The sequence below is a fragment of the Pongo abelii genome, chromosome 13, assembly GCF_028885655.2.
Source record: "Pongo abelii isolate AG06213 chromosome 13, NHGRI_mPonAbe1-v2.0_pri, whole genome shotgun sequence".
NCBI classification, from domain to species: Eukaryota; Metazoa; Chordata; class Mammalia; order Primates; family Hominidae; genus Pongo; species Pongo abelii.
In genome coordinates this window covers 22152741-22176076 of record NC_071998.2, presented here as the reverse complement: position 1 = coordinate 22176076, position 23336 = coordinate 22152741, and the positions used below count along the sequence as shown (strand labels likewise).

Sequence of the window (23336 nt, the reverse complement as noted above, 5' to 3'; positions counted from 1 at the left end):
GAGTGGGCGTGGCCCCCCGGAGTGGGCCTGCTCGCGTGCGCGTGCGCATTGGGGCGGCCGGCCAATGCCGGACCGCTTCGGCACCGCCCGCCCGATCCCTCCACCCGTGGGCCGGCAATGGCGGGCGCAGTTTCGCTCTTCGGTGTGGTGGGGCTGCTGCTTGTGTCTGCGCTGTCCGGGGTCCTAGGAGACCGCGCCAATCCCGACCTCCGGGCACACCCAGGTACCAGCTAGGGCTGCTGGAGGAGGGCTGGGACTGCGCACGGTTCCCAGGCCCCAGCTCGGCTGACTCGCCTCTGTCCTCCCTCCGCAGGGAACGCAGCCCACCCCGGCTCTGGGGCCACGGAACCCCGGCGGCGACCACCGCTCAAGGATCAACGCGAGCGGACCCGGGCCGGGGCGCTGCCTCTGGGGGCGCTGTACACCGCGGCCGTCGTGGCTTTTGTGCTGTACAAGTGTTTGCAGGTGCGGGGCCGCCGGGGGTGGGGGTGCCCCTGCAGGTGCGGGACCGCCGGGCGTGGGGATGCCCTGAGCCCGAATCTCCCATGGGGGTGCCAGGGTACCAAAAACAAGACACAGCTTCCTTGTCTGTAAAATAAAGACAGTAGTCCGCTGGCCTTCCGATATTATGAGGTTATTTTGAGGATCCAGGGAGGTAACGGATGTGAAGAGCGTGCGGTGAACTGTAAATAATGACTATCACATTTAGTTCTCCTACAATCCAGTGAAGAGTAGTCACTTGCTCGAGGTCACCCAGCGCTGGCAACTGCTGGAGCTGGGATTTGAACCCAGTTAGCAGTGTCCATGCTACAAGAGTGGGGCCAACCTTGGCACAGAAGGTTGATTGCTGCAGCCAGTGTTTCTAGAGTTCCAGATATGAAGTGGTCTCAAAAAAAAAAAAAAAAAAAAGAAGTGGTCTCATGTTCTCCTTAGGAAGGAGGCCTTGAAATGTAAGTTGACGTACATTTTGAAAAGTAGTACCTTCCAGGGCTGTGTCTTTAGCCCTGACCCTATTACGTACTTGCATTATAAAATAGAACCGATGGAACCAGTTTAGATGTATGAAATTAGAAGAGATAGCTAATAATGACCCCAGGTAGATGTGACAGGCTAGGATGAATGACTGAATTTAATGATGAACTTTGAGAAGGCTACACTCGTAAATTGTTCTTGGACCTGAGTACAGTCTGGGAGAAACATAACGTAGCAGCAGCTCTTATGAAAGAGACTTAGGCATTCCAGTTGACTGAGTTCACTGTGGGATGTGACAAGCCACTTCCCAAATCAGTGCTGGGAACATGGCACTGTGCTTCACCTGCAGATCAGAATGCCCCTGGAGAATTGTATTCTCAGGGCACTGCTTTAAGAGCACTACATGTTCAGGAAACAACCAGAGAAAACCACTGTCAATGAGCACTGACTGTAAAGACTGAAGTTATTAAACCAGAAAAAACTCAGGAAAGGGGGTGAGGGTGTGACCATTGCCTTCAAATTCCTGAGGGGCTGTCACGTTGAGGAGACATTATTTTGGAAGGCTCCAGTAAGCACTATGGAAAGAAGATACATAAAGGACAAATTTTGGCTTTGTGCATGAACTGTCTAACAACCAGAGTTTTTGTTTTTTTTGAGATGGAGTCTCACTCTGTCACCCAGGCTGGAGTGCAGCGGCGCGATCTCGGCTCACTGCAACCTCCGGCTCCCAGGTTCAAGCAATTCTCCTGCCTCAGCCTCCTGAGTAGCTGGGATTACAGGCACCTGCCACCACACCCGGCTAATTTTTGTATTTTTAATAGAGACGGGGTTTCACCGTGTTGGCCAGGCTGGCCTCAAACTCCTGACCTCAGGTGATCCACCCACCTTGGCCTCCCGAAGTGCTGGGCTTACAGGTGTGAGCCACAGCACCCAGCCACCAGAGCTTTTTTCAAACCAGAGAGTTGCTCATTCCTGGAGGTGTTTCAGCAAACTGAATGACCGTGTGTGGGACATAGGACATGTTGCTTCATATGCTGGGTGAGGGGCTAGATAGACTAGGATTGTGATTCTCTGAGGTAAAAACCCAATCACTGTCTCCATCTCAAATTGCACTCTCTCTTGGCTGGCTCTGGAGACTGAGGTGATGGAGCAGAACCTTGTTGCTTCAGTACTGCCCTTTCCTTCTTCCACAACAGGGGAAAGATGAAACTGCGGTTCCACACGAGGAGACAAGCAAGCAGCAGCCACTGCAGTCAGGTGGGTTTAGCAGAAGTCTGTGCTGGGTCAGGGGAGTTTAGGGGACAGCAGAAGATAAGTAACCACTTCTGCCCCCTTTTTTTCCCTTATCCCCAGAACAACAACTGGCCCAGTTGACACAACAGCTGGCCCAGACAGAGCAGCACCTGAACAACCTGATGGCCCAGCTGGACCCCCTTTTTGAGCGGTGAGGAGAGCAATGATTCTGTGAATTTTGGGGGAATTTGTGGCAGGAGGGAGGAATGGGGACATAGGTTGGGAGCCACTGAGTGGACATTTCTTCAGTGTGACTACTCTAGCTGGAGCCCAGCAGGAGCTTCTGAACATGAAGCTACGGACCATCCACGAGCTGCTGCAAGACAGCAAGCCGGACAAGGATATGGAGGCTTCAGAACCAGGTGAAGGCTTGGGAGGCGAGTCTGCTGGAGGTGGAGACAAAGTCTCTGAAACTGGAACATTCCTGATCTCTCCCCACACAGAGGCCAGCAGACCTCTTCCTGAGGACTTTTGTTTAAAGGAGGACGAGGAGGAGGTTGGTGACAGTCAGGCCTCGGAGGAGCCCACAAACTGGAGCACAGAGACATGGAACCTAGCAACTTCCTGGGAGGTGGAGCGGGGACTACGGAGAAGGTGCAGCCAGGCTGTGGCAAAGGGCCCCAGTCACAGCCTTGGCTGGGAAGGAGGGACGATAGCTGAAGGTTGAGTAAAACAAAGTCTGTTTTCGTGATGGAGTGCTCCTGTGTGTTTTTTCCATCCTAGTTGGTTGTACACACCCATACTAGGTGCCTAAGGACAACTGGGCCTTCTTGAAGAGCTGTCCTTATTAGGACAAAAAGAGGCTGCCTTCCAGTGTGACAGCAGAGAAGATAGAGGGAGCTCCAGCTCTTTTCCTTGTATTCCTGAGGGCACCAGCATGCCTGTGTTCAGGGCCCAAAAATCCCTTTTCTCATAGCAAAACTGAGACAGAAGGGTCTTTCCCAAAAAAAAGAAAAAAAACTTTACTCAAATCCAGTGGAAAAATAAATGATAGAAACTATACACAACATAAAAATAGCCAGATTTACAAAGCTGCAACCTTGATAAATGACGGGCCATGGACACAGCACAGAGCTTATCAGTCCCAAATCCCCTCATCTGTGTTAGGGGCTGGTTCAGTTGGGTCAGACTTGGTTTCCTGATTCTTCTTGTTTAATAAAATTTCTTAATTATTTTTTCTTAAATAGAGACAGGGTCTCACTCACTGTGTTGCCCAGGCTGGTCTTGAACTCCTGGGCTCGAACGATCCTGCCACCTCTGCTTCCCAAAGTGCTGGGATTACAGGCATGAGCCACTGTGCCTGGCCGTGATTTTTAAGAGGTGGTCAGATGATCTGGAGTAGCTTGGTCCAGGCAAACACAAAGTGAACTTTGTCAAATCATGAAGGGTTCTGTTTCGTTCAGTACTGAAGATTCCTTTGTACTCTTGGCTGTGACCTATCCCTGAGGTATCCTGAGTTCTGGAATCTATAAGATTCCTCTAGTTTTTCTGGCTGCTGTGGAGAGAAGACAGTCCGTTCAGGCACTGGTATGACTGCTTTATTCAGACAAAATCATCTGGGGGGTGGTGGCTGGGGTGTGCCAGACCAATGTAGGGTGTGAGACAGGAACTGCATATTTCCTGCTTGTGGGCCTCATCACAGCATCCTTCCTGGGGGAAGGCACAACTTACCTGATAGCCCAAGTCAGACTGTGGTACCAGCGTGACAGCTCCTCCTGGTCTGTGGACATAAGCAGTAGCTTCTCATGAGGGAAGGACAGCTAGAGAGAGACCACCTCTTAGGGCATGGTTCAGAAAGGTCCAGGCTAAAGCTGAAGCCCTTGCTGTTTCCATGGAGCTAATTCAGGGATGAGACAATGACTAGGTATGAAGCCCAAGCCCCAGCTATCCTCTCTCAATGTAGATGGCTCTGTTCCTATGAAAAGGGACCCAGACCAGGGAGATAAACCAGCCCATAAGCATCTGAGACATATTTTGGGTCTAGGGTTCCCACCTATTACTTACACTGAGCAACCCACCACAAGGGCCTCCTGAGTGGCCAAAGACCCTGCTGAGATGACACTGGGCCATGGGGTAGAGGGCCTTGCAGGCAAAGGTGCCACTCCGCAGCAGGTGCAGTGGAGGTCGAGGCTTGGCCATGAGGAGCACATCAGTGAAGAGGAAGAACATGCGGGGCCGAGGCTCCCCATGGGGAGGCACCACCAACAGCCAGCCTTGGCGTAGGAACCAGCGCCCTGGGGGATGGGAGCGCTGTTATTCTGGTGCAGCTTCAGGATACATGGGAATAAGAGGAAAGCGAGGCTGAGAAAATAGGGGTTATGTGCTGGGTCAATACAGGAAGAAGGGTGAGTAAGAAAAGAGCAGCTGGTTGGCATTTGGAGTTAGATAAAAATAAAAGATAGGGGCAGTTGAGGATTGAAGGGGAAGTAGGCAAGCTACCTGAGGTCAGCCCCTTTGCCTGGCGTCCACTGAGCAGAGCCTGGACACGCCGAAGGTGCTGGTCATTCTTCTGTTTCTGACCAATAGTGTGGACTCTCTGGGCAGTCTCACTTATCAGTCGGGCAGCCCCTGGAATAACATCTCCCACCTTACTCCCCATATAACTTTGACTTTGGGTGCCATGGTTGTGAAAGAGGTTATTCTGGAGGGGACCAGGGTCAGGGTCTGACTTCTTGAAGAAAAGGCAGAGTAGTAGGGACACTGTATACATGTCAGTGGAAGATAGGGTCATACCAGACATTGTTGGAGGTCAGAATCAGAAAGGGATACAGGAGAGGAAGCCTCCAGCCTGCGTTGCAGAGGAGCAAGAACCTACGTGTGAGCTGTTGATGGTCAGGGCTGTTGGGACCTGTGTTTTCAGCCAAAGCAATGACGAGATTCTCATACCTGGAATTCAACAGTAGGAAGTCTGAGGGGAAGCAGAGCCAGGCAAAATTCCCCCTGCCTGATGTGCAGATCACCCTCTACCCATACTTCAATTGCAAGGCCAGGAAAGATCTGCTTCTGGCTACTGTATCCCCTTCTTTCATGTAGGACTCAGAACCAGGGCTCACACCACACAGCCCTCTTCCATCCCACACTGAAGAGTCACTGGCAGACTAGCCATACTTTAGGAGGCCAGATTGGAAGATAAAAGTTTATCAACCCAAGGAGGATGCTACAGACAGCCTGACTATAGCCCTTAACTCAGGCTTAACCTAGAGACAGAAATTCTAACCCAGGCCAGCCCCTCATCTGAAACTTTTCCAGAAACCGTGCCTCAGGCCCTAGTACAGGCCCCCTCACTTCAATTTAAAGTTACACAGTTCCAGCTGAGGGCCTCAGGCTGCAGACCCTGGGTACTCCAATGGGTTCACATTTACTCTTGCAAAAGGTTTTTAGAAGCAATTTGGCTCAGGGTGGAGGCAGGAGTTTGGGATCGACCCCAAGGCATCCCACAAAGCTGAGGGCAGCAGTCATACAAACTAAAAGAGAGAGGCGGCTGGAATCAAGAGTTCACTCACTGCTGGAGCCGCTGAAGAGGCAGAGGGAGCAGGTCCTGGAGCTGAAGGCCCCCAAACTCAGGGCGGCCTTCCTGAAGCCGTACAAACCTCCGGAAACCTTTATTTTTCTTTAGCTGCTCCTGGAGTGAGGGAGAAAGGATTGGAAGAAGGGAGAGAAGCCACTCCTTATATTGCATTCATCTGTATCCACATTCCCAGCTTTCAGTAAGCTGTGTGCTCCTGAGAGAAACCCTGTTTCCCTACAGGGAACTTACCACAGAGCTGAGTACCAAGAGGGCTCTATAAATGCAGGAAATGTATGAAGTTTGGGTCTCCAGATGAAGGGGAAAGGTAAGGGGCAAGATCTGAGGTCATCTCCAGGTTACCTGCAGGGTGGTCTGGGACCTCTCTGAGTTGGCAGCAAACTGGTTATAGAGCTCCAAGTGGCGGCAGAAGCCCTCCAGCCCTTGGCCCCAGCATCCTCCTTCCAGGTAGGGAAGCAGCTCCCTGTGTGGGCAAGGACAGCAAAAGGGCAGCTCTAGAACCACTCAAGCACCACCTCATTTAGTTTTCATGAGAATTAATAGCACTAATACTGGTGCTATTACCCCATTGTACAGATGGAGAACAAGGGCATGCTAAGGCACTGGGCCAAGGCCACAGGTGAGGTAACTGGCGGACTCCAGATAGAACCTAAGTCTCTGACTCCAAGCTCTGTGCACGGCCACAGGCCAGGACTCTCCCCTCCTTTCCTCTCCCTGTGCCCCTTCCACTCACTGGCTGGCGCCGTAGATGAGCTCCCAGGAGCCAAACAGGGCCTGGCGCTCAGGTGGTCGCAGGGTCCCCTTGGCTTTCAGGATCCCCAAAAAGTACTGCGGAAGGAGAGAACATTGGTTCCTAGCCTGGAGGAAGAGAAGGCTAACGCCAAGCGCCCCCAGAAACCGCAGAAGTCTGCCCAGGCTCCCTACATGCAGAGGGATAGTCCAAGACCACCCTACTCCGGGTTACCGACCTCGCAGAGACCCTCCCACACCCTGGGGTCCCTGTCCTATAATGGGAGTGTGTGCCAGGTCCCGCACCGTGGCCACCAGCCCCAGCTGTTCTTGGTAGCGCCGCTCGGTCTCCAGCAGCTCCCGGGCGGTGCAGGCGCGTTTCCGCTCCCAGCGGGCACGCTGCTCTTGCACCGGGCACCGCGCACCGGGGCAGGAGATCTCCATGCCTGGCTGAGGGATCGACACTTCCGGCTGCAATCCGCGGCAGATTCAAATCCCAACCGCTCGCGGGCGGGAGCCGCGGAGGCGGGGCCGGGGAGGGCAGCGCGCAGGAAGGAGCATGCGCGGCGAGCGGCCGCATCGCGTAGGGTCTCTTCCGTCCAGCCCCACCGCCAGAGGGGCGCGTTAGGTGCGCGGCGCCGGCCAGGGCAGGGCGGGGTGGGGGGCAGGTGTGGAGCCCTCTTCTGAGTGGCACTATGTTGGAGCAGCAGCCTGAACTTTGAGTCAGGAGACCGGCTGCAGATGCTGGCAGGAACTTAATGTCCTATCTGGAGAATTGGGACGGGGGCGATCATTACAGTACACATTCTGTCCTGGGCCCATGCCGAATGCCAGGGGGTCAGTTGTTCCCAGAATTGGCTAGGAAAAGGTATAGCCATTTGAAGGAATGATATGAAAGTATTAAAAATGGTGTTGTAAAGAAGCTATCAATATGGGAAAACGCACATAGTAAGTATATTGCTGAGAGGAAAAAAAGCAGGCTACAAAGGTGTATAATATAATCCCCTTTGTATAAAATATATATAAAATGTTGGAAAGCAAAACAATCAAAAGTTAACTCTGTGGCCGGGCACGGGAGCTCACACCTGTAATTCCAGCACTTTGGGAGGCAGAGGTGGGTGGATCGCCTGAGCCCAGGAGTTCGAGACTCCATCTCTCCAAAAAAAAAAAAAAGAGTTAACTGTGGTTTTTATCTCTGGGTAATGGAATTGAAGATAATGTGTTTAACAAATGTGTATTAAGTACCTAATCTGTATCTGTGCCAGGCACTGGATCACTGAAGCTAAAGCGATGAATGGGACAAATAGGGTGATTTTAAAAATTCTCTTATACTTCTGCCTTTGCCAAGTTTTCTACATTAAGCATGCATTACTTTGTAGTTAGAAAAAAAAAGTTATTAAAAAAAACAAAATGTCAGAAACTTTAGGCTCCCTCCCTACTGTTTTGGACTCCTAGGAATCTGGGCCCCAAGCCAAGAAGCAGGGGATTGTCAGGGTTCTGAGGTCTCTACCACCTCCCCACCAGCTCTGACATTCTAAGAATTCTAAGAAAGGAATAATGCTGGGCTTAGACCAGGGAGGAATAACTTGAAGGGCTTAGATGAAGGAAGGGGAGAGTTTGGATCGGACTGTACGTTGGGCTTACATCCCAAGGAAACTGGTGGTGATACCAGATAGGTAGAGGACTGGTTACACTGTCTCAAGTGAATGTGGGACAGTCCACACACTAAGAGCTCGAACATGGAAGAGGACAGATACTCCCATGGTAATTGGTGTCACTGTGAGCCCAGGTGATGAGAGTAGACTACAACACCTGGGGTGCAGTTGGTGATGGGTATGTTTGTGAATGCTGCCAGTGTGTGTTAGTGCTTTGGGTGGGTGGAAGAGGGCTGGGGAATAGAGCCTCCTGTGAGCATCTGTTGGGGAATCATTCAACTCTAGAAGAGGAAGAGGGCAAAGCCGAGAAGACACACTGAAAACAGTTGGTGACAACTAATTCCCTGGGGACCGAGTCTCCCACAGAGCAAGTCAGGCACACCACACTCTACCTGGAACAGCTGCTAAACTCCGCTCCCACCGCCAAAGATAGGAGGGGCCGACAGGAGGAGGTTCGGAGGGTAGTCAATAAACCCTTTATTCTTTAATTATCCTCAAATTTTGCTTTCAATCCGATGGATGCTGGAGAAGCCCTAGGGATGCTTTGAACAACAATCATCAGTCATTCAACAAAATTAGGCTGGGCGTGGTGGCTCACGCCTGTAATCCCAGCACTTTGGGAGGCCAAGGCAGGCAGATCACCCGAGGTCGGGAGTTACAGTTACAATGGCTGTGTGCTTCTTTGTGTGTTGTCAGAGACCAGCCTGACCAATGTGGTGAAACCCCGTCTCTACTAAAAATACAAAATTAGCCGGGCATGGTGGCACATGCCTGTAATCCCAGCTACTTGAGAGGCTGAGGCTGGAGAATCGCTTGAACCCAGGAGGCAGAGGTTGCAGTGAGCCGAGATCGTGCCATTGCACTCCAGCCTGGGCAATAAGAGTGAAACTCTGTCTCAAAAAAAAAAAAAAAAATTAAATGGCAATCATGTGCCAGGTCCTGTGCTAGGCATGAAGATGAAATGGCGGACAAGAGACATATGACCCCTGCCCACAGGGAGCTTACACTCCAGCATGGCAGATACAGTAAGGAGTCACCATAAAATGAGGAAACATTACAAGGGACATGTAGTCTTCTACACAAGCATGCAGTGAAGGGACTGATCCTAGTGTAGGAGTCAGGGAAACTTCTCAAAGGAAGTGATATGTGAACTGATGGCCTGAAGGATGAATAAAACCTAGCTAGGCAGAGCTGGGCGCTGGCAGCAAGGGAAGTGGAAAAAAGAGTCAAACAGCATGGACAAAGGCTTGGACACACACATATGCAAGCATACGATGAATTTAAGGAATGGCTAAAAGTTCTGTAAGATGAGAACATAGACTGCAAGGGAAAGAGTGATGACAAAGGAGACCGGAGAGGTAGACAGAGGCCAAACTTAGAAGGAATTTATATCAGTAAAATTGTGATATAAGTAATAATAAATTCAAAGTGGCTAAACATTAAGATAATTTATTGGCTCATGCAACTGAAAAGTCCAGAAGCAGGTGGGCCCTAGTGTTGGCCTAATCCAGCAGCTCAATCATGTTACCAAGGACCTCTTTCCACCACTCCACGGTGCCTTCCATGGTTTTACCTTCATCTTAATGCTGGCTTCCATTGTGGGTACAAGATGGCTGCCCACAGTTACAATGGCTGTGTGCTTCTTTATGTGTTGTCTGCAGAGTTGGTTCCCTTAGCCATCAAATACTTCAGACAGAGCACTTCACTGATTGGACCTCCCTAGGTCACAAGCCCGCCATGGAAACCAGGGCAATGGCGGCCCGCTGAAGGCCATGTCAGGTACTGTGAACCTTATCCTAAAGGCAATGAGAAACCACTGAAAAGCCTTAAACAGGGAGTGAGATCATCAGATGTGCCATTTTAGAAACATCACTCTGGTTGGCTGGACTCAGCAAGACCCATCAGGAGGCAGTTGCAGTCATCCAGGTAAGAGGTGACGAAAGTGTGAGCCAAGATGAAAAATGTGAATGAAAAATTTAGAAGGTAGAATCTATAGGGCATGGTTATTGAATGCTAGGGTGAAGGAAAAGGTGAAAGTAGAGATGGTACCAGGTTTCTGGCTTCTAGGTGGAGGGTGGTGCTATTCACTGAAGGAGGATGAAAAGGAGATTTGTGGGGAAGACAAATTCAACCTGGGGCCTGTTAAACTTGAAATACTTGTGGGACATCCAAGTGGAGATGTCTTGGGTCTTGTCTATTAGGCAGATGGTTATGCGTCTGACATGGGGAGAGAGTCCAGCCTGGGAATACTTGGGTGTCATCAATTTATAGGAGCCATGGGAGTGGATGACACTGCCTTGCAAAGATAAGGAGCAGGATAAGGGCAAAAGCATGAGAGTCTTCAATACGAACTCATCCCTTCTCATCCTGTGCGTCCACATCAGTTCCACTGCACTGATGGTGGACTAAATGGTGGCCCCATAAAGACATGTCCATGTCCTAATCCCCAAGACCTGTATATGTGACCTTGTTGGGAAAAAGGGTCTTTGCAGACATAATTAGTTAAGGATCTTGCGATGAGATCATTCCGGATTATGTTGGTGGGCCCTAAATCCAATGACAAGTGTCTCAATGAGAGACACCCAGTGGAGACACAGGGGCAAGAGAAGGCCATGCGAAATTGGAGGCAGACATGGAGTAATGCAGCTACAAGTCAAGGAATGCCTGGAGCTGCCAGAAGCTAGAAGAGGCAAGGAAGGATTCTTCCCTAGAGCCTTCAGAGAGAGTCCAGTCCCGTCAAAACCTTGATTTCAGACTTCCGGCCTCCAGAACCGTGAGAAAATCCATTTCTCCTGTTTTAAGCCACCCAGTTGGTGGTACTTTGTTACAGCAGCCCTTGGAAATGAATATAGATGGGGAGGTAGCCAGAACTACAAGTCAGCCTCAAGGTTCTACAAGGAATTTGATCAGTCTTTGCCCCCAAGCTATGGCTTGGGAGAGGGAGCATTTTCCCTTCTATCCCACCAGTGAATAGTTTCCTCCTCTGCCATGCTGGGATAGGCAGAGACATGTTTTAGTAACATGACCACTCAGTATTTGAAAACACAACCCCTCATGAGCAAACACTTGGCCTATGATAACCACAGAGAGGTCCTGATCCAGGTGTGGGGTGCCCTGGTCAGTCAGTCCTGAGTATACTCTGTCCCAACCTGGGGAGACTCAGGAAACAATAACTCAAACCTGTTTGAGGGTTTGGCGGACTCCCAGCATGATCCAGGGTCAGAGTCCACATTCTCCACTCAGACCGGAGACGAGAGACACAGAGAAACACAGCCATAGGGAATCGCATTTGGAAAATGAGTGAGCTGTAACTGAGAGCTGGATTAGTCGTTACCACATTCTGTCTTGTATAGGCCCATTCAATTCAGATATTACCATGTACTTCCATGTGTCAGGGGCCAAGCAAGGTCCAAGCTAATGACAGAGCTGACCAAGACAATCAGCTGGCCATCCAGAGTGTACCCTGGACCACACTGCTATGGAGAGCTCTGAATTTGGCTCCAGAAATGGCACCCTAGAATCTTAGGCTGACTACATCTGAGGTTGACCATTTGGAGGACAGCTGTTATTCAGCCATATATATTTTGTTGTACAATATGACAGTCATCCGACAACACAGATGATTTGGAGTGCCACAAAAATGTGGTGTCGGGCCAGGCATGGTGGCTCACGCCTATAATCCCAACCCTTTTGGAGGCTGAGGTGGGAGGATCACTTGAGGTCAGAGGATCACTTGAGGTCAAGAGTTCAAGACCAACCTGGGCAATATAGCAAAACCCCATCTCTGCAAAACAAATAAAAAAATTAGCCAGGGGTGGTGGCTTGTGCCTGTGGTCCTAGCTACTCTGGAGCCTGAGGCGGGGGGATCACTTGAGCCTGGGAGGTTGAGCCTGCAGCGAGCTATGATGCCACTGTACTCCAGTCTGGGTGACAGAGTAAGACCTTGTCTGAAAAATAATAATAATGTACAAAGTTATGTCATGTTTATGGGATAGTTGTGGTTTGACATGCACAGGTCATTGACAATGAGCTCCTTGAGGGCAGAGAATATATCTTAGTCAATTTGGTATTTCTCAAGCACCTGGCAAGGTAATCTGCAAAAAGAAAATGCTCAATAATGGCTGTTGAATAAAAGACTGACTCAATCAAGTACCAGACCCTGCCCTTATGGAGCTGAAGGCCGTTAGAGCAGATAAAATGTCATAAATCACCCTTATATGAGTTAGATGGTGGACAAGGTTATTATTGAGGGCAGGCAAAGAACTGGGTTGGCTCAAAGATGCCAGGGATCTTTTCCAGACTAGTGGTAGAGGGTTGGTTAAGGAGTTTCCTGAAGAAGGTGGCCTTTCATCTGAGTCTCGAAGAATAGAAGGGATTAGACAGGGAGGACAGTAAAATTTTTTTTTTTTTTGAAACGGAGTCTCGCTTTGTTGCCCAGGCTGGAGTGCAGTGGCACGATCTCAGCTTACTACAAGCTTTGCCTCCCAGGTTCACGCCATTCTCCTGCCTCAGCCTCCCGAGTAGCTGGGACTACAGGCACCCACCATCACGCCCGGCTAATTTTTTTTTTTTTTTTTTTGTATTTTCAGTAGAGACGGGGTTTCACTGTGTTAGCGAGGATTTTTGTTTGTTTTTTTTTGAGACAGAGTCTCACTCTGTCAACCAGGCTGGAGTGCAGTGGCGTGATCTCGGCTCACTGCAACCTCTGCCTCCCAGGTTCAAGTGATTCTCCTGCCTCAGCCTCCTGAGTAGCTGAGATTACAGGTGCCTGCCACCATGCCCAGCTAATTTTTGTATTTTTAGTAGAGACGGGGTTTCGCCATGTTGTTCAGGCTGGTCTCGAACTCCTGACCTCAGGTGATCTGCAGGCCTCGGCCTTCCAAAGTGCTAGTATTAGAGGCGTGAGCCACTGCACCCAGCCAGTAAAACTATTTGTAACACAGCAGCAAGTGCACAAGCACTGACCCATCAGAGTTGAAGGTGGCTGAGGCACTCAAGTGGGCTCCTGGGGACTCTGTTATGCCAGGCAATACTTCTTTAGATAAGGGATCAGGAGGTCTGGAGGGTCCCTAAGGAAGAACTAGGGTAGCAGGGGTACCCTGGAGCTAGGGGCCATGGCTATAAGCCAACAGGATTAGAAATATCTTAATATATTTAATTAACCTACACAACCATATTGGTGTGTGCCTACTGAATATTAGCCCTAGATGTGGACCTGAAATGGCCTTATTCTCTTGTAGTTTGTTTAAGCCAGTGGAGCCTTACTAGAATGTGAGCTACAAAACAGTAGAGCTATTATTCTCTATTCAATGCTGCATCTGTAGGGATTAGAACAGCACCTGGAGGACTGGAGGAGGCTTAATAAATTGTTAAAAGGGCAGATTAGCCAGGTGTGATGGCGCGTGCCTGTAGTCCCAGCTACTTGGGAGGCTGAGGCAGGAGGATCACTTGATCCCAGGATTTCTGGGCTGTAGTGTAGTATACCAGTCAGGTGTCTGCACTAAGTTCTGCATCAACCTGGTTGCCTGAGGATGGTTGAACTGACCCAGGTGGAAACTGGAGCAGGTCAAAACTCAGTGCTGATCAGTAGCAGGGTCGCGCCTGTAAATAGCCACTGCCCTCCAGCCTGGGCAACATAGTGAGAGCCCATCTCTAAAATAAATTTTAAAAATAATTAATTAGAAAAAAAACCAGCCTGTAATCCCAGCACTTTGGGAGGCCAAGGCGGGCAGATCACCTGAGGTCAGGAGTTCAAGACAAGCCTGGCCAACATGGCAAAACCCAATCTCTACCAAAAATACAAAAATTAGCTGGGCGTGGTGGCAGGTGCCTGTAGTCCCAGCTACTCAGGAGGCTGAGGAAAGAGAATCGCTTGAACCTGGGAGGTGGAGATTGCAGTGGGCCGAGATTGCGCCACTCCACTCCAGCCTGGGTAGCAGAGTGAGACTTGGTCTCAAAAAAAAAGAAAAAAAGAGAAAGAAAAAGAAAAGAAGAGAAAAGAAAAAAACTGGGAGGCCTAAGCCCATTCTTGGTGTCCTCACACTCTTCTACCCCATCTCCTTGCACCCAGTCTTCCCCTGCAATCTGTGCTCCATACTAGCCCTCAAGCCCTCAACATGACCTAGTATGAGAACTGGATTCTGTCACTCTCCTGCTCATAACATTTTATGCCTCCCCTTTGCCCAGAATATCATTCTCCCTATTGTTTTTACCAATGGAACTGGTATTTCTTCAAGGACATGATCAAATTTGCCTAGTTCTATATTATCTTCTAAAGCAGAATTCATCTCTCTTCCCTCAATATTATGATATTGACAGGGTTTGCCCTCACTCACTAGACTGCGAGCTGCTCAGGGCAGGTAGTGTTTTTGTTTGTTTGTTTGTTTGTTTTTGTTTTTTTTGTTTTTGAGACAGGGTCTTGCTCTGTCACCCAGGCCAGAGTGCAATGGTACAATCTCAGTTCACTGCAGCCTCAACCGCCTCGGCTCAAGCCATCATCCCATTTCAGCCTCCTGAGTAGCTGGGACTACAGGCACATGCCATTACACCTGGCTAATTTTTTGTATTTCTAGTAGAGACAGGGTTTGGCCATGTTGCCCGGGCTGGTCTCGAACTCCTGGACTCAAGCAATCCACCCACCTCAGCCTCCCGAAATGAGGGACCGTGTCTTATTCATTTCCATGTCCCTAGTCCATAGCCCAGTGCTGGACCTATGGTGGTACTAAATAAATATTTGTTGAATGCAATAGTAAATAGCATTTCAGGGAGCAAGAACTAGATTAACAAAGATGGTAAAAGGTTTGGAGAAAAAAATAATCGTTTAATTTGGCTAGAGTATGAGGGAGAGTAGTAGGAGACAAGATGGAAAGGTCTCTTGGGCGAGGTTTTGAAGGAACTTGGAAGTCAGAAGTACACAATGTGCATATCGTGGCAGGCAGTGGGGAGCCAATGAAGGCTTTTGAGCAGGAGAGTAATGTGATGAATAATAAATATAGGTTAAACCTATCAGAGCCCCTCTGACACATACACTTGCTTTTCATTCAAGTCCCACATACCCACTACTTAACTCACCCTCGGGCTCCCCTAGCAGCCTGCCCTACCCCTTTACCTGCTTCCTGGTGGAGTCAAGGATGTATACATGAGCTGCTTTCCCTCTCAGCCAGAGGACATGGGGGCCCCAGCTCCCCTGCCTTTCCCCTTCTGTGCCTGGAGCTGGGAAGCAGGCCAGGGTTAGCTGAGGCTGGCTGGCAAGCAGCTGGGTGGTGCCAGGGAGAGCCTGCATAGTGCCAGGTGGTGCCTTGGGTTCCAAGCTGAGTCCATGGCCCCGATAACCTTCTGCCTGTGCACACACCTGCCCCTCACTCCACCCCCATCCTGGCTTTGGTATGGGGGAGAGGGCACAGGGCCAGACAAACCTGTGAGACTTTGGCTCCATCTCTGCAAAAGGGCGCTCTGTGAGTCAGCCTGCTCCCCTCCAGGCTTGCTCCTCCCCCACCCAGCTCTTGTTTCCAATGCACGTACAGCCCGTACACACCGTGTGCTGGGACACCCCACAGTCAGCCGCATGGCTCCCCTGTGCCCCAGCCCCTGGCTCCCTCTGTTGAACCCAGCCCCTGCTCCAGGCCTCACTGTGCAACTGCTGCTGTCACTGCTGCTTCTGGTGCCTGCCCATCCCCAGAGGCTGCCCCGGATGCAGGAGGATTCCCCCCTGGGAGGAGGCTTTTCTGGGGAAGATGATCCACTGGGCAAGGAGGATCTGCCCAGTGAAGAGGATTCACCCAGAGAGGAGGATCCACCCAGAGAGGAGGATCCACCCGGAGAGGAGGATCTACCTGGAGAGGAGGATCTACTCGGAGAGGAGGATTTACCTGAAGTTAAGCCTAAATCAGAAGAAGAGGGCTCCCTGAAGTTAGAGGATCTACCTACTGTTGAGGCTCCTGGAGATCCTCAAGAACCCAAGAATAATGCCCACAGGGACAAAGAAGGTAAGTGGTCATCAGTCTCCAAATCCAGGTTCCAGGAGGTTCATGCTTCTCCTCCCATACCCTAGCCTAGGCTCTGGTCACTCAGGGAAGGAGGGGAGCCCGTACTCCCCACAGAAGCCCTTCCAGAGGTCCCATACCAATATCCCCACCCCACTCTCGGAGGTAGAAAGGGACAGATGTGGAGAGAAAATAAAAAGGGTGCAAAAGGAGAGAGGTGAGCTGGATGAGATGGGAGAGAAGGGGGAGGCTGGAGAAGAGAAAGGGATGAGAAGTGCAGATGAGAGAAAATGTGCAGACAGAGAAAAAAAATAGGTGGAGAAGGAGAGTCAGAGAGTTTGAGGGGAAGAGAAAAGGAAAGCTTGGGAGGTGAAGTGGGTACCAGAGGACAAGCAAGAAGAGCTGGTAGAAGTCATCTCATCTTAGGCTACAATGAGGAAATTGAGATCTAGGAAGAAGGGACACAGCAGGTAGAGAAACGTGGCGTCTTGACTCCCAAGCCAGGAATTTGGGGAAAGGGGTTGGAGACCATACAAGGCAGAGGGATGAGTGGGGAGAAGAAAGAAGGGAGAAAGGAAAGATGGTGTACTCACTCATTTGGGACTCAGGACTGAAGTGGCCACTCACTCTTTTTTTTTTTTTTTTGAGACGAACTTTCACTTTTGTTGCCCAGGCTGGAGTGCAATGGCGCGATCTCGGCTCACTGCAACCTCCACCTCCCGGGTTCAAGTGATTCTCCTGCCTCAGCCTCTAGCCAAGTAGCTGGGATTACAGGCATGCACCATCACGCCCGGCTAATTTTTGTATTTTTAGTAGAGACGGGGTTTCGCCATGTTGGTCAGGCTGGTCTCGAACTCCTCATCTCAGGTGATCCACCCACCCTGGCCTCCCAAAGTGCTAGGGTTACAGGCGTGAGCCACAGCGCCTGGCCTGAAACAGCCACTCACTTTTACAGACCCTAAGACAATAATTGCAAGCTGGTAGGATTGCTGTTTGGCCCACCCAACTGCGGTGTTGAGTTTGGGTGCGGTCTCCTGTGCTTTGCACCTGGCCCGCTTAAGGCATTTGTTACCCGTAATGCTCCTGTAAGGCATCTGAGTTTGTGACATCGTTTTGGCCGCCAGGAAGGGATTGGGCTCTAAGCTTGAGCGGTTCATCCTTTTCATTTATACAGGGGATGACCAGAGTCATTGGCGCTATGGAGGTGAGACACCCACCCGCTGCACAGACCCAATCTGGGAACCCAGCTCTGTGGATCTCCCCTACAGCCGTCCCTGAACACTGGTCCCGGGCGTCCCACCCGCCGCCCGCCGTCCCACCCCCTCACCTTTTCTACCCAGGCTCCCTAAGTTCCTGACCTAGGCGTCAGACTTCCTCACTATACTCTCCCACCCCAGGCGACCCGCCCTGGCCCCAGGTGTCCCCAGCCTGCGCGGGCCGCTTCCAGTCCCCGGTGGATATCCGCCCCCAGCTCGCCGCCTTCTGCCTGGCCCTGCGCCCCCTGGAACTCCTGGGCTTCCAGCTCCCGCCGCTCCCAGAACTGCGCCTGCGCAACAATGGCCACAGTGGTGAGGGGGTCTCTCCGCCGAGACTTGGGGATGGGGCGGGGCGCAGTGAAGGGAACCGTGGCGGCAGTGTCTGCCCGGGGATTGGGCTGGCCCTCCCGGGCCGGGCCGGCTCACTTGCCAATCCCTACGCAGTGCAACTGACCCTGCCTCCTGGGCTAGAGATGGCTCTGGGTCCCGGGCGGGAGTACCGGGCTCTGCAGCTGCATCTGCACTGGGGGGCTGCAGGTCGTCCGGGCTCGGAGCACACTGTGGAAGGCCACCGTTTCCCTGCCGAGGTGAGCGCGGAGCTTGCCGAGAAGGGGCAAAGGAGCGGGGCGGGGCGGGGCCAGAGACGTGGCCCTCTCCTACCCTCGTGTTCTTTTCAGATCCACGTGGTTCACCTCAGCACCGCCTTTGCCAGAGTTGAGGAGGCCTTGGGGCGCCCCGGAGGCCTGGCCGTGTTGGCCGCCTTTCTGGAGGTACCAGATCCTGGACACCCCCTACTCCCCGCTTTCCCATCCCATGCTCCTCCCGGACTCTATCGTGGAGCCAGAGACCCCATCCCAGCATGCTCACCCTGGCCCCTGGCTGACAAACTCATTCACGCACTGTTTGTTCATTTAACACCCACTGTGAACCAGGCACCAGCCCCCAACAAGGATTCTGAAGCTGTAGGTCCTTGCCTCTAAGGAGCCCACAGCCAGTGGTGGAGGCTGACATGACAGACACATAGGAAGGACATAGTAAAAATGGTGGTCACAGAGGAGGTTACACTTAAAGCCTTCACTGGTAGAAAAGAAAAGGAAGTGTTCATTGCAGAGGGAACAGAATGTGCAAAGACTCAGAATATGGCCTATTTAGGGAATGGCACCTGTAGTGCATTAGACATCAGGGAGAGTAATTTCTTTAATACTCCAATGACCCATCATTTCCCCTTTGTGAAATGCAGTGTTTAGTGACCTCTTTGGACCCATAATAATCAAGGCTACATACACTATGATTAGAGGAGGCCAGTAAAGGGAAGGGATGGTGAGATGCCTGCTAGGTTCACTCACTCACTGATTTTTTTTTTTTTTTTTTTTTTTTTTTTTTTGGACAGAGTCTCTCTCTGTCGCCCAGGCTGGAGTGCAGTGGTGTGATCTTGGGTCACTGCAACTTCCACCTCCCGGGTTCAAGGGATTCTCCTGCCTCAGCCTCCTGAGTAGCTGGGGTTACAGGTGTGTGCCACCATGCCCAGCTAATTTTTTTGTATTTTTAGTAGACAGGGTTTCACCATGTTGGTCAGGCTGGTCTCAAACTCCTGGCCTCAAGTGATCCGCCTGCCTCAGCCTACCAAAGTGCTAGGATTACAAGTGTGAGCCACCATGGCCAGCCACAGTCACTGATTCTTTAACGCCAGCCACACGGCACAAAGTTCAGAGAAATGCCTCCGACATAGCATGTCAATATGTTCATACTCTTAGGTTCATAATGTTCTTAACATTAGGTTCATAAGCAAAATAAGAAGAATAATAAATAAAAGAAGTGGCATGTCAGGACCTCACCTGAAAAGCCAAACACAGAATCATGAAGGTGAATGCAGAGGTGACACCAACACAAAGGTGTATATATGGTTTCCCGTGGGGAGTATGTACGGGGGCAACAGTGAGTGAGACTGCAAATGTTAGAAGGGCCCAGGTCACTGAGAGCCTAGTATCCTAGTAAAGTGGGCTCTCTCCCTCTCTCTCCAGCTTGTCATTGAAAACCAGTCCACCAAGCTTATTGGTTCGCACAGAAAGAGTACATAGAGTTTGAATAATAATACATAGGATTTTAAGAGGAAGACCCTGTCTCTAAAAAAACAACAACAACAACAACAAAAAACAACAACCATTATAATTTTATGTTCCCTCAGCATTCTCAGAGCTGAGGAGTGGGAGAGGACTATGGGAACCCCCTCATGTTCCGGCCTTCAGCCATGGCCCTGGATACATGCACTCATCTGTCTTACAATGTCATCCCCCAGGAGGGCCCAGAAGAAAACAGTGCCTATGAGCAGTTGCTGTCTCACTTGGAAGAAATCGCTGAGGAAGGTCAGTTTGTTGGTCTGGCCACTAATCTCTGGCCTAGTTCATAAAGAATCACCCTTGGGAGCTTCAGGTCTGAGGCTGGAGATGGGTTCCCTCCAGTGCAGGAGGAATTGAAGCATGAGCCAGCGCTCATCTTGATGATAACCATGAAGCTGACAGACGCAGTTACCCGCAAACGGCTGCCTACAGATTGAAAACCAAGCAAAAACCGCCAGGCACGGTGGCTCACGCCTGTAATCCCAGCACTTTGGGAGGCCGAGGCGGGTGGATCACGACGTCAAGAGATCGAGACCATCCTGGCCAACATAGTGAAACCCCATCTCTACTAAAAATACAAAAAAATAGCCGGGTGTGGTGGCGGGTGCCTGTAGTCCCAGCTACTCGGGAGGCTGAGGCAGGAGAATGGCGTGAACCCAGGAGGCAGAAGTTGCCGTGAGCCAAGATCGTGCCACTGCACTCCAGCCTGGGCAACAGAGCGAGACTCCATCTCAAAAAAAAAAAAAAAAAAAAAAGAAAACCAAGCAAAAACCAAAATGAGACAAAAAAACAAGATCAAAAAATGGTGTTTGGAATTGTCAAGGTCAAGTCTGGAGAGCTAAACTTTTTCTGAGAACTGTTTATTTTTAATAAGCAAATATTTTAACTTTGTAAATACTTTTGTTGGAAATTGCTCTCTTCTTAGTCACTCTTGGGTCATTTTAAATCTCACTTACTCTACTAGACCTTTTAGGTTTCTGCTAGACTAGGTAGAACTCTGCCTTTGCATTTCTTGTGTCTGTTTTGTATAATTATCAATATTCATATTTATTTACAAGTTATTCAGATCATTTTTTCTTTTCTTTTTTCTTTCTTTTTTTTTTTTTTTTTTTGCATTTTTAATAGAGACAGGGTTTCACCATATTGGCCAGGCTGGTCTCAAACTCCTGACCTTGTGATCCACCAGCCTCGGCCTCCCAAAGTGCTGGGATTCATTTTTTCTTTTTAATTTGCTCTGGGCTTAAACTTGTGGCCCAGCACTTTATGATGGTACACAGAGTTAAGAGTGTAGACTCAGATGGTCCTTCTTTCCTTCTCTTCCTTCTTCCCTTCCCTCCCACTTTCCCTTCTCTCCTTCCTTTCTTTCTCCCTTTCTTGCTTCCTCAGGCGTCTTCCAGTTGCCCCAAAGCCCTGTACTTTTTTTTGAGTTACGTCTTATGGGAAGGGCCTGCACTTAGTGAAGAAGTGGTCTCGGAGTTGAGTTACCTTGGCTTCTGGGAGGTGAAACTGTATCCCTATACCCTGAAGGTTTAAGGGGGTGCAGTGTAGGTAAGACCCCAACATAGGTCCTCTTCACAGGCTCAGAGACTCAGGTCCCAGGATTGGACATATCTGCACTCCTGCCCTCTGACCTCAGCCGCTACTTCCGATATGAGGGGTCTCTGACTACACCGCCCTGTGCCCAGGGTGTCATCTGGACTGTGTTTAACCAGACAGTGATGCTGAGTGCTAAGCAGGTGGGCCTGGGGTGTGTGTGGACACAGTGGGTGCGGGGGAAAGAGGATGTAAGATGAGATGAGAAAGAGGAGAAGAAAGAAATCAAGGCTGGGCTCTGTGGCTCACGCCTATAATCCCAGCATGTTGGGAGGCTGAGGTGGGAGAATGGTTTGAGCCCAGGAGTTCAAGACAAGGCGGGGCAACATAGTGTGACCCCATCTTTACCAAAAAAACCCCAACAAAACCAAAAATAGCCAGGCATGGTGGTGTGTGCGCCTAGTCCCAGCTACTCAAGGAGGCTGAGGTGGGAAGATCGCTTGAGTCCAGGAGTTTGAGGCTGCAGTGAACTATGATCCCACCACTGCCTACCATCTTTAGGATACATTAATTTATTTATAAAATAAATCAGGAGGCCGGGTGGGGAATACAGGAGATGGAGGGTGGAGCCCTGAGGTGCTGGTTGTGAGCTGGCCTGGGACCCTTGTTTCCTGTCATGCCATGAACCCACCCACACTGTCTACTGACCTCCTTAGCTCCACACCCTCTCTGACACCCTGTGGGGACCTGGTGACTCTCGGCTACAGCTGAACTTCCGAGCGACGCAGCCTTTGAATGGGCGAGTGATTGAGGCCTCCTTCCCTGCTGGAGTGGACAGCAGTCCTCGGGCTGCTGAGCCAGGTACAGCTTTGTCTGGTTTCCCCCCAGCCAGTAGTCCCTTATCCTCCCATGTGTGTGCCAGTGTCTGTCATTGGTGGTCACAGCCCGCCTCTCACATCTCCTTTTTCTCTCCAGTCCAGCTGAATTCCTGCCTGGCTGCTGGTGAGTCTACCCCTCCTCTTGGTCCTGATGCCAGGAGACTCCTCAGCACCATTCAGCCCCAGGGCTGCTCAGGACCGCCTCTGCTCCCTCTCTTTTTCTGCAGAACAGACCCCAACCCCAATATTAGAGAGGCAGATCACGGTGGGGATTCCCCCATTGTCCTCAGGGGCTAGTTGATTAGAATGAAGCTTGAGAAATCTCCTAGCATCCCTCTCGCAAAACAATCCCCCCTCCTTCTTTTTAAAGATAGGGTCTCACTCTGTTGCCCAGGCTGGGGTGTTGTGGCACGATCATAGCTCACTGCAGCCTCGAACTTCTAGGCTCAGGCAATCCTTTCACCTTAGCCTCTCAAAGCACTGGGACTGTAGGCATGAGCCACTGTGCCTGGCCCCAAACAGCCCTTTTACTTGGCTTTTAGGAAGCAAAAACGGTGCTTATCTTACCCCTTCTCGTGTATCCACCCTCATCCCTTGGCTGGCCTCTTCTGGAGACTGAGGCACTGGGGGCTGCCTGAGAACTTGGGGCAGGGGTGGTGGAGTGCATGCACTGAGGCAGGTGTTGAGGAACTCTGCAGACCCCTCTTCCTTCCCAAAGCAGCCCTCTCTGCTCTCCATCCCAGGTGACATCCTAGCCCTGGTTTTTGGCCTCCTTTTTGCTATCACCAGCGTCGCCTTCCTTGTGCAGATGAGAAGGCAGCACAGGTATTACACTGAGCCTTTCCTCAGGCACAACCTTCCCCAACCCCGTGTGGAGTCACTTCATGCCAAGTGCATGCAAATGAGCTGCTCCTGGGCCAGTTTTCTGATTAGCCTTCCCTGTTGTGTACACACAGAAGGGCAACCAAAGGGGGTGTGAGCTACCGCCCAGCAGAGGTAGCCGAGACTGGAGCCTAGAGGCTGGATCTTGGAGAATGTGAGAAGCCAGCCAGAGGCATCTGAGGGGAAGCCGGTAACTGTTCTGTCCTGCTCATTATGCCACTTCCTTTTAACTGCCAAGTAATTTTTTTAAATAAATATTTATAATAAAATATGTGTTAGTCACCTTTGTTCCCCAATCAGAAGGATGGTATTTGAATTTCCTATTACTGTTATTAGCACGAATTTAGTGGTAATGCATTTATTCTCTTACAGTTCGGAGGTCAGCAGTCAGATGTCAGTAGGGCCTGTTCCTCCTTCCACACATCACTCCAATCTCTTGCTCCCATTGTCACAACTCCTACCTCCACATTTGACCTCCTTGTCTCCTCAAGAACCCTTGGGATTACACTGGGC

The 23336-nt window shown here is 50.6% G+C and overlaps 3 protein-coding genes across 11 annotated transcripts; 2 read left to right on the top strand and 1 right to left on the bottom strand.

Moving 5' to 3' along the window:
* CCDC107 (coiled-coil domain containing 107) lies at positions 1-2956 on the top strand. Of its 3 annotated transcripts, none has more exons than XM_002819649.5 (6): positions 1-223; positions 314-465; positions 2169-2229; positions 2326-2416; positions 2515-2627; positions 2709-2956. In XM_002819649.5, the coding sequence occupies exons 1-6, from the start codon at positions 118-120 to the stop codon at positions 2930-2932; spliced, it is 747 nt and encodes a 248-aa protein (XP_002819695.3). In that variant the 5' UTR covers positions 1-117; the 3' UTR covers positions 2933-2956. The 3 variants fall into 3 exon arrangements, with proteins under 3 accessions (XP_002819695.3, XP_054376949.1, XP_009242568.2); XM_054520974.2 differs by having other exon boundaries at positions 29-223; positions 2529-2627; XM_009244293.4 differs by having other exon boundaries at positions 29-223; positions 2515-2956.
* Positions 1113-7032, bottom strand: ARHGEF39 (Rho guanine nucleotide exchange factor 39). Of its 6 annotated transcripts, none has more exons than XM_002819648.5 (9): positions 6827-7032; positions 6525-6619; positions 6134-6254; positions 5769-5887; positions 5081-5151; positions 4705-4833; positions 4270-4499; positions 3937-4025; positions 1113-3760 (listed from the first exon to the last, which is right to left on the bottom strand). In XM_002819648.5, the coding sequence occupies exons 1-9, from the start codon at positions 6962-6964 to the stop codon at positions 3745-3747; spliced, it is 1008 nt and encodes a 335-aa protein (XP_002819694.3). In that variant the 5' UTR covers positions 6965-7032; the 3' UTR covers positions 1113-3744. The 6 variants fall into 6 exon arrangements, 5 of the variants coding, with proteins under 5 accessions (XP_002819694.3, XP_024108609.2, XP_024108608.2 ...); XR_002916313.3 differs by having other exon boundaries at positions 2751-3760; positions 4284-4499; positions 6827-7019; XM_024252841.3 differs by having other exon boundaries at positions 2751-3757; positions 3937-4102; positions 6827-7022.
* Positions 7033-14587: 7555 nt separating this feature from the next.
* Positions 14588-23093, top strand: CA9 (carbonic anhydrase 9). 2 transcript variants are annotated; one of them, XM_002819647.5, is made up of 11 exons: positions 14588-16160; positions 17332-17361; positions 17555-17725; positions 17858-18000; positions 18091-18183; positions 19710-19776; positions 21109-21266; positions 21780-21924; positions 22039-22065; positions 22685-22766; positions 22898-23093. In XM_002819647.5, exons 1-11 carry the CDS (start codon positions 15494-15496, stop codon positions 22956-22958), a joined length of 1644 nt encoding a protein of 547 aa, XP_002819693.3. In that variant the 5' UTR covers positions 14588-15493; the 3' UTR covers positions 22959-23093. The 2 variants fall into 2 exon arrangements, with proteins under 2 accessions (XP_002819693.3, XP_054376946.2); XM_054520971.2 differs by lacking the exon at positions 17332-17361 and having other exon boundaries at positions 22898-23080.
* The last annotated feature ends 243 nt before the right edge of the window (positions 23094-23336 follow it).